This window comes from Phaenicophaeus curvirostris, chromosome 1, assembly GCF_032191515.1.
Source record: "Phaenicophaeus curvirostris isolate KB17595 chromosome 1, BPBGC_Pcur_1.0, whole genome shotgun sequence".
NCBI lineage: Eukaryota > Metazoa > Chordata > Aves > Cuculiformes > Cuculidae > Phaenicophaeus > Phaenicophaeus curvirostris.
In genome coordinates this window covers 157309716-157325164 of record NC_091392.1, presented here as the reverse complement: position 1 = coordinate 157325164, position 15449 = coordinate 157309716, and the positions used below count along the sequence as shown (strand labels likewise).

Below are 15449 nucleotides of genomic sequence, written 5' to 3'. Positions count from 1 at the left end.
CTTCTCTGGACACACTCCAGGACCTCAATGTCTGCCTTGTAGCGAGGGGCCCAAAACTGAACATAGTATTTGAGGTGCAGCCTCACCAATGCCAAGTACAGGGGCAGAATCACTTCCCTGGTCCTGCTGGCCACACCGTTTCTGTTATCAGGTCAAGATGCCATTGGCCGTCTTGGCCACGTGGGCACACTGCTGGCTCTTATTCAGTGAGCTGTCAACCAACATCCCCAGGTCCTTCTCTGTCAGGCAGCTTTCTAGCCACTCTTCTGGGGTTGTTGCATCCCAAGTGCAGGATTCAGCACTTGGCATTATTAAACCTCATCCTGTTGGCCTCGCCCTCCTCCAATCCCTCTGCAGAGCCTTCCAACCCTCAAGCAGATCCACGTTTCCTCCCAGCTTAGTGTCATCCCCAAACTTACTAAGGGCAAGTTACTTTCTTTCCTACAATGAGTCAACAAGGTAGCAATTCTTCTCAGCAGCTAAAACGTTGTAACCATTTCCCCCCCACCCATTGCCTCCCTATCGGGCCTATAGATACATCAGCTAACCCTGCAATACATGGTATGCGTGTCACCTCCTTCTCTTTTCTTTATGTTGTAGAGAAATCTGGACCCTTTACATTCAAGTACTCTGACCCAAGCTATCCATATACTTTATTTTCCTTTTCAAAACACAGTTATATCAAACTCTGGGAGGTAAAACCTGAATTATGTGGATTTGTTTAATCTAAGAGTAGTAAGAGGAAGCAGTCAGGAGAAACCACCCTTCCATCATCAGATCAGTCTACCATGACATTTATCTTGAGCTTCTCGTGATACAATTTTTAGACAGATAATGGCATTTTGAACATACCCACTATATATTTGTAGTGTGACTGAGGGTTCATACTGCCTGCAGTATGACAGTGCCAGTCATTTCCTCCCCTTGAGAAAGGCCCCTGCATTTAGTTAAACATTCACGTTATATGTCCTATCTATAAACCATTACAGCTGTCCAGTAGTTGAATTCTGGGCAATTACAAATGTAAACGACAGCATAAATCAACAAGATTTAAAGAACAGTAGCTCTGCTCCATCAGGAGGCTGTCCAAGGACTGCATTTACTCACTGTAGTTCCTGAAAACCACCCTTGCACAGATGCAGATCAAGTCCAGCAATCCTCAAATTACATGGTCAGTGCAGAACCTGAGGCACAGGGCCTGGTGGCAGCAGGACAATTTCCACTATAACACCAGACCTTTGAGTGAAAACTGGTACTTGGAGTGGTAATAAGAACATCATTCCTTGCCAACAGTTGCTGACAGACTGATCATCTGATGGATAGCAAGCATCTGACTTCGGTTGCTATGAAATCTGGTTACAGAGAACACTAGAAATGAAAGGTTACAAGAGGTTTGACTAAACGCTGCTAGATGGTAAGCAGACTCATCAGATATTGCAGCAACTACACTATAAAACAACGATACTTTGTTAAGCAAAAGAGGCTACCTAATCCCCGACAGAACAACTTTAACGTATATAGTGCCAGGCTAGAGGCAAGGCCATTGAATATCTATTCACACAGTTCAGGCAAAATTATCATCTGATCCATAGCGTTAACCCTTAAAGGCAGCAGCGGGTTCTTCAAACCTAATCCCATCATAACATAAATGCTCATTCACCAGATCAACAGGCAGTTTCTCCACAACTTGAATGAGATATGGGAATATTTGGATTGAGTGAAATTCCAGAACATGCTGTCAGGCCTAAATTTTATGCAAAACTGAGGATCAAGGAGCAGAAGGCCATCTATTCTCACACTGCCAACGTAAACCTACTGGAGAAGCAGATTACATGAAGGCAACACTGAAAGCTGTGGATGCTCAGCAAGTTAAGTGAGGTTGCAGATCCAAACTACTGTAAACACAGAAGAGAGTTCTGAAAAGACTAATTAATCAAGTTTCTCACATTTGATATTTAATATTAGAACTCTGTGGGCTCGACAGGCTATCACCTTTTTCTTCCTGCTTCCTTTTCCATTTTCTTCCTAGGAAAGAGTCTATCATGCCCCAGATGATATCATTCGTACGAGGATAGCCACCTAAGCAGATTCTGCTCCAAATTCAATGTGACAATCAGCTATATAACATAACCTGTGCATACAGCTCCTTTTTTAGAGAAGGAAGGCATCTGAAGTACAAGAAGTGTCAAGCCCATGCTGTGGATGAAATGATCATCAAGCATGTGCTCTATCTAATATTCTATACTAACAAGATCCATATGGAGGCATTCAGGAATCCACTGTTTAAAACATACGGAATGACACTGATGTGAACAAAGCTGGAGGTATAGAGAGGAAAACATTCTAATGGCAAGTATTTCTGGGCCTGAATACAAAACTGAGGTAAATGAATACACTGGGACTCCAGAAGAATTTAAAGAACTGTGTCCAGGAGACCATTCCACAGAATTTCTGCCTATGCACTTAATTTCTCGACAGGCCACATCCATCTGATGTTTTGGTCAAAACAAAGTAGCTGCCTGAAGGCCTAGATCTGTACAAGTCCAGCTGAGCCATACGTTGGAAACACAACATGGTCACACACTGAAGCTTTCTTGAGATTGCATCACTGATCAAGGAGGTGAAAGATGTGCACCATTGACCTCCTTAAGTCACAGCAGTTTCAGATCTGCTTTCCCCAGAAGACCGCTCTAACCACTAAGCTACAAGTGAGGTTGAGAAAATACTCTTCAATCTTCCAGCTGAAGATGCACCACCATGAAGGCATGACAAATACATGAAGGCAAATTCACTGAATGAAAGAATCATTTAGGTTGGAAAAGGCTAAAGATCATTGAGTCTAACCATAAACCTCACACTGCCCACTTCTATACCATGTCTCCCCAAGCACCACATTCACACAGCTTTTAAATCCCTCCAGGGATGGCGATTCCACTACTTCCCTGGGCAGCCTGTTCCAATGCTTGACAACCCTCTCCATGAAGGAATATTCCTAATATGTGGTCTAAACAAATCCTGAGGCAACAGCAGAAAAAGATCAGATGTAGAAGCTGAAGAGAGATACTAGATATTCAAACCCAGGGATTTCTCAGGGCTCCTATTCACTATAGATTAATAAGTGACTGCAAAACTGCGAGGTCAATATCTCATACAGTGAATGATCACCAGAAGACTCCCCTAGTCCAGGTGACTGCAATATTTCAAGAAAGGTCAGTTGCTGCTTCATCATGACATACTGGCTTCCATTCTTCTCCAATCCTTTTCAGAATTTAAGTGCTTTGACCAGTGAGAGTGCCTGCCTCTGAAAAGGAGAGATACTACAAACATAAGGAGATGATTTAGGTGGTTTGCTGCAACAGGACTACACACCTCAGAGCAAAGCACATTCCTAAAGGACTGACACAGAAAAGAAACACTACATTACTTTGCAAGACCTGTTTCTCATTTATTTCTCATTGAAATATAAGAAAAGAGAAGGTTGACACTGGAGAAAGAAACGAAAAAGCATTTCCTCAGTGCACTGCATGGTCAGATCAATGCTAGTATTCCCCGCATCCATTCTGCTTTGGGCAACATCCCATAGACACTTGGTATAAAATGAAACAAATCCCTCCTACCCTCAAAACTCCCACTGTATACAGAGGAGGTTATCTGCTAAAGAACCCAAGCAGATCAAACAGGTTTAAGCAATACTACACTGAATCCCCTCACCATCCCTCCCCATCAAAACCTAACACCACACCCAAACTGGTAAAAGCAATCCAAATTACCATTTGGATTTTGTTTGTGGACTGCAGCATTAACACAGAAGAAGGTGACTCAGGCTTCTCTCTTCCAGGCATTGTAGGGAGTAACCTGCATGTCAGCTACCAAGAATCTAACTGCTTCTGAGCCTAGCAGAGCAGATGCCTTCTTTAAAGAGCCTGGATTTGATTGGAGAATGAGAAGCACTCAGATTAGTTTGCTTGTTCTGGGGAGGGGTTAGGGCTGGTTATGAAACCCATCTCAAAATGCTCCAGAAGAAATATTTCAAGGTGATCATCTTCAGCCCTTCAAATTATTTTCAAAAAGAAAATGAATTCCTAAATTAAAACCCCAAAAACTAAACCACAAAAACTCAACCCACCATTTGACTGGTTTTCAGCAGAATTATTACAGCAAAAGAGGGATAAATTTTGAACCTGGAGATAGACGCTTACTCTTAGGAAAACTCTTTACACAACATTAAATCCTTCTGGCAGTAGGAAGTAAGCCACAAATTGAAAAAAATACCTTTAAGAGGTGTACAAATAGCAATACAGAAATAAGGACTGTTATCACCTAGTTAAAAAAATTCACATTTGGGATTCTGCATCATGGCCAAATACAATTAAATACAGATGTGGGTAAAAAAAAGGCCATATTTTCCCCCACTCATTTATAACTTCTGGAAAAAAATGGTATAAAACGTAAACATCTTAGTCAATTGTTCTGTTTGGACAAAACAGACAAGTTTCTAAAATTTAATAATTAAATTGAAATCATGGTAAGGAAACTAATTTTTTGATGAAAGATTTAATTTATACATTTCTGGATAGGTCTTCTAAAGTTCACCTCTTTTCAAAAAGAAAAGCATTCCAATTATTTACAGAATGTTTCAACTGAGACTTCATACAGGAGTTAAAATGATGTTACAGCAATGTGGGAAACTACAACCAGATCTAATCAGATAAAGTAGGTTGATCACTCGTGGCTTATGCTCTTTCAGTAAAATATATTAGGAGTAAGAGGGCAAACAGCACAAACATTCTCCTACTAAAACTTGCTCATCACAGCAAGCGCACATAAAGCCCAGAGGCGATCTATGTGGCTATTTCTTGAAAGCCTCTTTTCTTGCAATTAATCAGAAAGCCAGGACTGAAGCTCTTCTTCACAAGGTTTGGAGCCCTTCAAGTTCAGCACCCTTATCCAATTCATTTCCAGTTCCAATTAGACTGCAGTTGAGTTGATCCTCACATGGGAATCTCAAACACTATTAATCTTTTAGTTAAGGTGACCACCTCTTAACTAGAGCAATAATAGAAAGTCAAACTACTCTATAAAGAAACACTTACATTTTATTTTACCCCAGACCACCACCCTAAGCTATTACGTTCTAGGATTTTAAAATGCTTTAACGTCTGCCTCATTACCCTGACTTATTGCAGAAGATAGTATTTTAAAAGACATTAAATCTCAATCTACATGATGCAAGTGATGTTTCAAAACAGGCTAATCAACTCCAAAAACATTTGCTCCTTTTTTTGTCCTTCACCTGATCTTTCACTTGGTTTAGGTTCAATCAAGACAAGAATTAAAATATTGTCACAACTGCCTTTTTTGTTTTTAAAAGAGTACAGCATCAAATAATTGAGCTAGCCCCATGACATTAATGTTGAGAAAGGATAACGTGCTCGTAGCACACCTTTAATTCTCTTGTCTAGACTAGGATTTAAGACAACACAGCTGCTAAAATGCAAACCATTGACAAAGAAAACATTTGAGTTGCACTCATCATTGTAAACTGTGCCTACACTATATCGTTTGCCTTAGTGCAGCAAAAACTAAATACTAGCCCTGTATTGGAAACCTCTGGGAAAAACTAAATAAACAAAAAACAGACCAGCAGGAAGCTAATGAACAAGAGAACACGAAGAAGCAGATAGCTATAGTTCTTGTTACCTTAAGAATCACATAAATCTTTGTGCAAGTCTCTACGTGCCAGGATAATTTAGAACTGCATTCCCCAATTGCTTCCCTATTCTCTCTCAAAACGTTATCATCACGTACCACCTACACAATTTACAAGGAGAAAAAGAAAGGGGGAGGGGAGATATTTGAGAAAAACTTGTAATATTTGAGATATTAAATAACCAGTAAACCCAGATTTCTTCTTAGGTGCAAAAAAAAAAAAAATCTGATGTTGAATTAAAGGGGAAAACTAAAAAAAGGAATGGGTTTAATGATTTTTGAGAACTTTCCACTCAGACATTTCAAATTTTATTCATTCAAAAACTTCCAATCGCCAAAAAAATGTATTTTTTCGGAATTTCAGTCCAAAAAGTATGTCTGCTTGCTAACATAAGAGGTTTAACTAAACATTATGTTACCCATAATGTTTTATGTATGACCAAACAACAAAATTTGTTTCTATATGCACACTATCCAAGTAAAGCGTAGAGAATCGTGGTTATTTTGAAAGAAAAGATGCAAGTTACTGCCAACTGTGTTGGCTATAAAATACAGTATTTAAAGAATTGTTGTCCTCTAGGCAAAACAAATTCAAAGGCAAAAGAAATTCTAATAAGAAATGATTTTTTTGGACACATTTTTCCAAACATTCATTGCAAAAATCTGTATCAAAGCAGCTCAATGAATAGCAAGATAGGAAACACTCAGCCCAAGCATTAATGCTGTATTATTGCACTAAACTACGGAAGCCATTAAAGTCACTAGCACTTGATCTTTTATACATTAAATAGTATTTTTACAATACAGACACGATCAAGCAACACTGCACAACAGAAACAAATTTAAGAAGTCTTGCCACATACTATTCTAATATTTGACATTTGTAGCTACCCATATTTACTCACACACCTCTACAACAACATCAACTACCACAGCAATTAAGACCTGAAAAGAGAGAATGATGCTAAGTGATACAGGCATCATAAAAAAAAGAGATGCTATACTCTAAACTAGCACAATCTAAACTAAACACGCATACGAAAGGAGCTTGCCTACCTGGCTTTTTCAATAAAAGTCCAAAGAACACCTAAAAAGCAGGAGGGGATAAAAAGATTTATTTTCAGTGCCCACATACGGAAGCTACCATGTCACTTTGTCTTACAAAGAAAAATAAATAAGTCTTAGAAAGGAACATCTATAGAATTAGTTGGGGGTGGGGTGTGAGGACAGCAGCCAAAAGAAGAAAAAAGAAAAAATCTATTAGAAGACTCTGGTTACAAGCACTGTCTCAAATTTTCATGATTTCCACACAAGTAACTTAATCTGAGATATTTAGGCTACTTAAGAAAGTGAGGGTAATGGCGGGGGGGGGGAGAGTCCAGAGAGCTCTGCAAGTATGGAATTTAATTCAAAAGCTTCTACAGGAAAACATTAAAGGCAATAAGTTCCGAAGATGCATGAGCACCTTCAACATGCAAGTTTAATACTAAGCAAAGCAACTTGAATATAATCTACAGCTTAAAATTGCACATCATCAGAGACACTTTTTAGAGGACTAAGTACACGTTCCCCAGTTAAACCAAGAAGCCTGTAATTTTGTCTGACATTAATTTATTAATTTCAAATTAAAACAAAGATAGAATAATGAATTAATTCATTAATCTCAAATTAAAATCTAAAGTATATAAAGCCAGAAAGAAGCACTGTTAATTTATTTTAAAAGCACAAAAGCATGAAGAGAAACTAAAATTCTGAGATTAAAACCTAATAAATTTTACTTTAATGTCCTGTATCCTGCAGACTTGTACTCATTCTGTTACAGTCATTTTCTAGGGGATGGTCTATGTATTGGTTCTGCAACAAGACAAAGGAGATGGCCATACAGCTCAAGGCTCTGATGTTATATACAGCATCAATTTGATATGAACGCCTACTTGTGTTTACCACTTCTGCAGAGCTCTACAGATGCTTAAAACATTGGCATTTTCTTCTAGTAAACTGATAAGGTTTTCATCCAAGAAACAGCTACCCATAGGCGTACCTTAAAAAACAAACAAACAAACAAAAAACCCAGTAAAAAATCCACCACCACCCCAAAAAAACCAAGTGAGGCCAGTATAGCTGTTCTGTTGTACTTAACTATTTTAACACAACAGTCGATGTCTGCACTGTGTCAGAATCTCATTCTACTTCCCACGTTTTCTCAGAAACACGTACAAGTGTTTGACAGGATTTAAAATCTATTAATCTGCTCTTGCAATAAAGTGCTAAGTTTCATGTGATGGGTGCACAGGAGTGGCTGGCAGCTCAGCAAAGCATCCTGCAGAGAAGGAGGGCATAGTTGTTACCTGCCTGCCTTTTTTACTGAAAGATGAGTACATTAGTTGAGATTATTACAAGGAAAAAAACAAACAAACAAACAAAACCCCAAACACATCTGCTAAAAAAAGACATCAGGACTTCAGTCTGTTCTTATTTCTAACATCTCTACAGACCTAGCACCTATGAAGGTCCCTAGACATTTGTCAACCTTTTGTATACAGTACTTCAGAAAGAATAGTATTTTCCAAATTTCACTTCCAAACTCTTAGATATTTTTTCCTGGAAGGCTGAAGCCATGTTTGTGGTTGAATGTGTCATAGCACCATGTATGATGAATTCTATAAATAGTCCTCAAAATTAGAAAAATATTTCTTTAAAATAAAAAAATACATGGAATTTCAGAAAACTGTTAAAGTCAAACTTGCTTAAAGGGTACTTATTACAGAGAAGAGATGAAGAACTAAACTAATTCAACTCTTCAAAAATATGTACTGAAAGTCATTTGTATGATCATATTATCTCATTTTAATCAGGATCTGGAGCCAACGTGCTAGATGATCTTTGAATGAAAACCATACTTAGTTTTCATAGTACTTGGAAAGCAACATTTTCAAACTAGGCATTTAAGCAATTTGTAATTTCAAGTATAGTTTTTCAGACTTACTCACCATTAAGTCACTAAATATGTCAATTAACATTGACTCAAGATGCTGATTTCATAACTAATAAACGCCAATAGTTACCTCTCCTGTATGTTTCATATCACCACAAATGATCCCTAGACTAGGAGGCAGACTTTCATTCTCACGATAACTACCACCACCAAGAACACATGCAACTCAGGCACATTTCTATGATATTTCACAGCAATATACCTATATCATTTAGTGTGCATTCTTAAAGATCTAAATTAATACTTTTTCTAGCCTTCATTTCCTAGAGAAAAGCAACAGAATAATGATAAAAACTTTATATTTTATTCACTACTTGAGATAAAACATTTCTAAAAAAATTGCTTTAAGTAGATCTGTTACATTCTCCAAACCATCAACAGAAGAGTCCTGTCTTTAAAGTACTGGTCAGATATCTAGAGAAACTATATCAAAGAATTGTGAATTAACTATAAGAGTTATTTATTTCTGTGCATTAATTTTCTGCTTGAATGGAAATAATACTTTTCTAAGTCATAAGGCTCTAATAAATACACATATATGTTCTAGCCTGAGGAACAGATTGAGAAATTATTTTACTGAAGGCTACAAAAGCAGCTAGGATACATACCCAATCAGGTTTAAACATACTTCCATGGGAGAAAGATACTGTCAAAGTCATATTCAAAATTAAAACTCAGTGTACTGTAAATATCAGCAGATTCTTCTCAAAGAGCTTTCTAATCACACAAGATAAACACAACAATGTTAGAAATTACCTAACCGATTTTTCCACAAACCAAGTTAAATTTCTTAATCTGCATACTCACTACTTCTTTCTAAACTTCAATAATCTAACTAGGGTGCACCGCTCCAATCCATTTCATTTGATGACTTCTGTTCTTACTTCACTGCAGACCTTCAATGGCATGGGCCCACTCATCCAGTTTAGCTTTGCTCTTAACAAATAAAAGGTTTCTCCAGAAAACAGTTCATTCTGAAACTAGTTCTGTCTGCAGTGTAAGTAACAGACAGTTCTTTGCTGCCAAGCCTGCAAATCCATTTTGGAGAGAAAGAAGGTTCCAGAGCTGCAGTGCCTACAAATGCACAGATAGCACGTTTTGTGTAATATCTCAGCAGGAGGCAGTAAAGCAGCACTTGGAACCCTTTATACCTCTTTGTATACACAAAGTAAGGAGTAACCTTCAAAGCTACGATATAAAAAAATGCTACGCTTACGTACAGTCTGCCTTCCTAACTGTTCAAATCCTCAGGATTTGCCAGAATCAGAACAAATTAGGCTTAATGTACATATTTGGCACAAGAGGGCTTCAAGAATGGGTACTAGATGCCTGAAAGATTGTGGGATTGGAACAATGTGTTTCAGGCAAGCAGTGACTAGGAGCTTCTAAACTGTTTACTTAGCTATTATTATCAGTGATAACAGCTTGAAACAAGTATGGAGGCACTCATAAGTTCCTAAACCCAGAGACCAACCCTATACCTTTGACCTGTTTCTTTACAATCCCCTGCCCTACCTTAGGACACAATCCCTTGACCCCCTACCTTCTGATTAACCTCCTTATCCAGCAAAACAAGGCGTCCACAGCTTCACTCATCTACAACACATCCCCTTTTCATCAGTTTCCTTGCCCCCCTACCTGTATTAACACACGTTCCAGATAAGCAGGGCTTGTTGCAAGCACTGCAAGAAGAGCTGATTGCAGAAGTGATTACTTTGAACAACAAAAGCTATAGCCAAAGCCACTCTGTGGGTAGAAACTATTGTAAGACACAGCACCTGGAGGAGTAAGAATGGCAGCTAGCTGTGATTTTGTACTTCCTAGATCCTTTATCCAATGCTGGCAGCAGCCTGTGCAATGGGAAACGCTGGCCCAGAGTACAGAAAGCACTTCTTAAACCTTCTTCTCCTCAACCTACGTCTAGTCAAAATAGCTGGGGGTGCATCCACCTACTCAGAACTGACAGGGCTCCCTTATTGAAGGTAAAGCACCTTGACTCAAAGATCTAGACAAAAATGTTTTATTTACTTCGAAACAAATAATTAGTTTTACATTTAAAGCATTTCCCAGGAAAGAACATTAACTACCTCTTTAAAAACTATAGAGGCATCCTCTACTCTGGTTAAAGGTGCGCACCTTGCCCGAGAGGGATGCAAGGCTCCTACGATTCACAGTACACAAGGAAGCTTGACTTTATAATATTGCCATTAGAAGGCTTCTCTGCAAACTGGGAGACCTGGATTTCAGCCTTGTTTCTAAGCTTATTTATGCATTTTTAATATTAAACAGCCATTAAATGAGAGCAGAAACTATACTGGCAAGAGCCATCTCAACCTCTTCTAACCACTATCTTCAGAGTTAAAAAAAGGCTTCCTTTCTTTCATTCATGAACATGTCCTTGATGCCTCTTAAGTAACTCAGCTTCATCAGGTGAAGGACTCCCTTTGCTTAATTTAGCCTGGTACATGGCAGTTAGGCCAGGGAATCAGAAGACTCGAGCGTGCATCTCAATTCAGGAGGGAATTTCACCTGGCTTTTCTATTTCTTGGGAGAGTAATTAAAATTACTCTCCAATTATGTAATAACACAGGGATTCTTTTATCCAGAAAAGAATAGCAAGGACAACACATAAAATGCAGAGATACCTACCAGTTAGAGACCTGGTTGATTGGTTTTCCAGGTACAATGGAAGTTCAGAGATTTTTAGATCGTTAAGTAAACAGGACTATGATTATTTGACTCTCAACAATAAATGTTTTTGTGCAACTGTAAATTATATGTATCTGTACAAGACTTCTAAATTATTATATCTGTAAATACGCATTCTTCTAGTTTAACTGGCAAAAAGGATGCAGGCTTAAGTCAATGGCACATTAGCTCTTACACAGCTTGAGAACTTAAGTTCCAAAACATAGCAACATTAAAATCCACAAATGTAAGATGAGAAAAGTTGATGAGGATCTGGTACACTTGCTGAAACTACATCTTTAATATTACAAGTCAATAGCACATCCCTTTCAACTACAACTCAACTCACATTTTCAGGACTTGCTAAGTTTTCAGGATTTCATCTGCTTTTAGATTTTGTAGAAGCAAAATTCAGGATTAAAACGTGAAAGACATCTTTCACAAAGTACCTAACGAAACACTAAATGTCCAAGACTTGTAGTAAAAGAGATGGCAGAAGAAAAATAAGAGCAGCATTTAGACCCACTTTGAGCAATGCTGAGTCAACGTAACTGTGGAAGTAGAAGTTGCTTCCTGTTCTGCTTCACCTATCCACAGATTGTTAGCTGGGGTCTGAATGCAGATACTCCACTGCAAGGCACAATGCAAGCTGCAAAATCACAGCTAGGCATTCAGAGACTAAATGAATTTATCTCACTGACTAAATACAGGAAAACCAAAAGCATTTATTAATGAATAAAGTCTACCCTTAACTACCTAGGAAAAAAGTGTTCTTCCATAAGGTAGTCTTGAATGATAAAGATCACGAGGATATAAGAAACACCTACTATGAGAAAGTCACAAGTTTCCAAAAATATCAGGGCTTTGTCTCCTCCTTTCCCCCTGGGTTCACCCTCCTCCCCCAGTTTCAAGACACATCTTCCCTGGGCCTTGGTCTCGAATGGCAGGATCTGTGAACAGACTATACCCAACCTTATGATTAGCCATTATCACCTTTTATGCTCCACTCTACATTAAGATGCAAATCCAGCCACTGTGGTCCAACTAAGTTATTTTACTAGGGCTTCCCTTTCAGATGTCCAAGACAAAGCTACAACCAGTTCTGCGACATAATTACCACCTCTCTCCACAGGCTATAACAGATCTCTGCCTGCGATGATCTGGCCAGCGGCTTTTTCTCATCCATGCTATGGTTCAAAAACGGTCGTTATGATTTCAGATGGTGCATCTACCCTTAATTTCAGCACGACTGACTGCATTTCAGCTGCTGACATCTAACTGATTGATGCAGATGTAAACAACCTAGTGGTTATAAAAACAAACTGGCATTATACACCGGTGTTTCACCACTGTGGATCCACTTGTCATAGAAGGGCTGGCAACGCGACCGTGGGAAATTCAATAGAAATGCTAGCAAACATAAGGCCTAACACTCACAGCCATAACCTCTTCACCAAGAAAGAGGCTTTGCCTTCTACAGTTTTAAGAAAGGTGGGAAGTTGGCAGAAATGCCTACACAGGTACCTGAAAAGGCAGATCTCTATCTGCCTCTGAAGACGTGCGGGCTGCACAAAAACAGAGGCACTTCCCTTCCAAACCAGCTTACGGCATCTCCATTGGGAAACTGCACTCGAGGACTGACCCCCATGCAACATTTGGGAACTGCTTTTCCACCCCCGGTAACAGCCATGGTGAAGAGTGCCACCACCCCAAATTTATCGCCCCACAAAAGCAAACAGGGCGTGGGGGTGTGAAGGAGAGCAGGGGGAATTGCTGGAGCCCTGGGCCCCGCCATCCACGGCGGGAAAGGGAAGGGAAAGGGGAAGGAGAAGGGATCTAAGAGGGCAGGGCGTGGGCAGCCCCCGGGGCCAGCGATCCGGGCACAGCCGGGGAGAAGGGCAGGGATGGAGGAGGAGAAGGGGACCTGGGGAGAGACCGGAGGGGTCAGGAGAGGACCGGAGGGATAAAGTGGGGGGGGGAGGGGGGCAGAAGGAGGGGAATCAGGGGACAGAAGGCAGAGAGGAAGAGGGGGCGATGGGACGGAGAGGGGACTGAGGGAACGGGGTGGGGGGTGATGGGACGGAGGAGGGAGAAGGGGACAGAGGGAAGGGGAGCGACGGGACAGAGAGTGGGGTAATGGGACAGAGTGGGGTGAAAGGGGCAGAAGGAAGGGGGCAAGAGGAGGGGGCGGAAGGGGAAAGAAGGGAACAGGGGGCTGTGAGTGATAGGACGGGGGCTGATGGGACAGAGGAGAGTGCGGAAGGGGCAGAAGAGAAGGGGTGGTGACGGGATAGAGAGAGGGGCAGAAGGGAACGGAGCGGGGGAAATGGGAGGGATGGGACAGAGAGGGGGGTTATGGGGCATAGGAAGGGGCAGGAGAAAAGGAGCAGGAAGAGGGGATGGAGGGAGTAGAGGAGAACCGGGGGGGGGTGGGAGTGATGGGAGAGAGGGGGGTTGATGAGTCAGAGGAAGGGGCGGAAGGGGCAGAAGGAAGGGGGCAGGAGGACGGGGCGAATGGGAGAGGAGGAGGGAATGGAGGAGAGAGAAGGGAACGGCGGGGGATGGGAGCGATGGGACAGAGGAGGGGGGCAGGAGAACGGGGCGAAAGGGGGAGGAGGAGGAGGGGATGGAGTGAGGAGAAGGGAACGGGTGGGACGGGAGCGATCGGACGGTCGGAGGAGGGCGCGGGAGGGGCCGAAGGAAGGAAGGAGCAGGAGGAGGGGACGCAGGGGCGAGCGGGCGGCCCGCAGGTGGGCGTCGGGCGCGGCCGCCGGAGGAGCGGCCCGGCGGGCAGGTCACCTCTTGACGCGGATGATCTGGTCCCGCATGGGTCGGATGTCCTGGAAGCTCTGCTGGTTGACCAGGCTGTAGACGAGGATGAAGCCCTGCCCGTTCTTGATGTAGAGGTCCCGCATGGAGGCGAACTGCTCGGTGCCCGCCGTGTCCAGGATCTCCAGGACGGACGGGGAGGCGTCCACCTCGATCTCTTTGCGGTAGAAGTCCTCGATGGTGGGGTCGTACTTCTCAATGAAGGTGCCGGTCACGAACTGCACCGTGAGCGCCGACTTCCCCACCCCGCCCGAGCCCAGCACCACCACCTTGTACTCGCGCATCCTCCCGCCGCCGCCAGCGCGGACCCGCCCGCCCTAGCGCCCCGCACCTGCCCGCGGCGCCCCCGCCCCCGCCATGGGCCGCCACCGCCCCCGCCGCGCCGCGCTCCCGCCCGGCGGATGCTGCCGGCCGCGGCGCGGGGCCGCGCTCACGGGCTGCGGCGGCGCCGCTGCCGGGGTGGGGCGCCGGCGCCGGCTCCGGCCCCGCCTCCCCCCCCGGTCGCCACGGCAACAGCCAACCGGGGCCGCCGGGGAGGAAGAAAGAGCGGGGAGGGCGGGCGGCGCCTCGTCACGTGGCGCCGACCCGCGTTTTTCACCCCCCTCCCTCCCCCTCCCCGCTTCCTCCTTCCTGCGTTCCCGCCCCCCCCCCGCCGGACAGCCAACCGGCGGGCGGCGCGGCGTCACGTGACGCCGCCGGCTGCGACGCGATTGGGCGCCCGCCCCGCCCGTTCCTACCAGTCTCTCTCTCTCTCTCGGCGCTGTCGCCGTGGAGACAAGCGGCCCCGCCCCCCCTCCCCTCACCAAAAGCCTTCGGAACGCGACGCTTTCGCGGCGAAGGAGCCCGAGCGGCCGGCCAATCAGAGGCGGCGGGGCGGGCGCGCGCCGGGCGGGGTGAGCCAATGGGGAGCGCCGGGGGGGCGGGGTGAGCCAATGGGGAGCGCGGGGGGGGGGCGGGCGCGCGCCCGTGGTGGGTGTGAGGAGCCAATGGGGAGTGCCCCCGGCAGCCCCGCGGCCGGAAGTGCCCGTGAGGGGCCCGCGATGGCGGCCGTGCCCGGGGGTCGGTGCTGGTGACGGGCACTCCGTGCCGGTGCTGGGGGCTCGGGCTCGGTGACGAGCGCTCCATGCCGATGCTGGGGGCTTTGGTAGCCTCGAGGAGGGTGGTGGTGGCGGTGGCGGCGCTGGGCTCGTCCGGGCCTCGAGGGGGTGTTGGCCTCGCATTGGGGTCG

The 15449-nt window shown here is 43.7% G+C and overlaps 1 protein-coding gene across 1 annotated transcript in view; it reads right to left on the bottom strand.

The window, feature by feature from the left end:
- Positions 1-14538, bottom strand: part of RAP2A (RAP2A, member of RAS oncogene family) — a 33917-nt gene extending 19379 nt beyond the window's left edge. Inside the window, exon 1 of the mRNA XM_069879156.1 lies at positions 14192-14538. Within this exon, the coding sequence (XP_069735257.1) occupies positions 14192-14505 (314 nt within the window). The 5' untranslated portion in view covers positions 14506-14538. The remainder of the gene's footprint in view (positions 1-14191) is intronic.
- Positions 14539-15449: the final 911 nt, after the last annotated feature.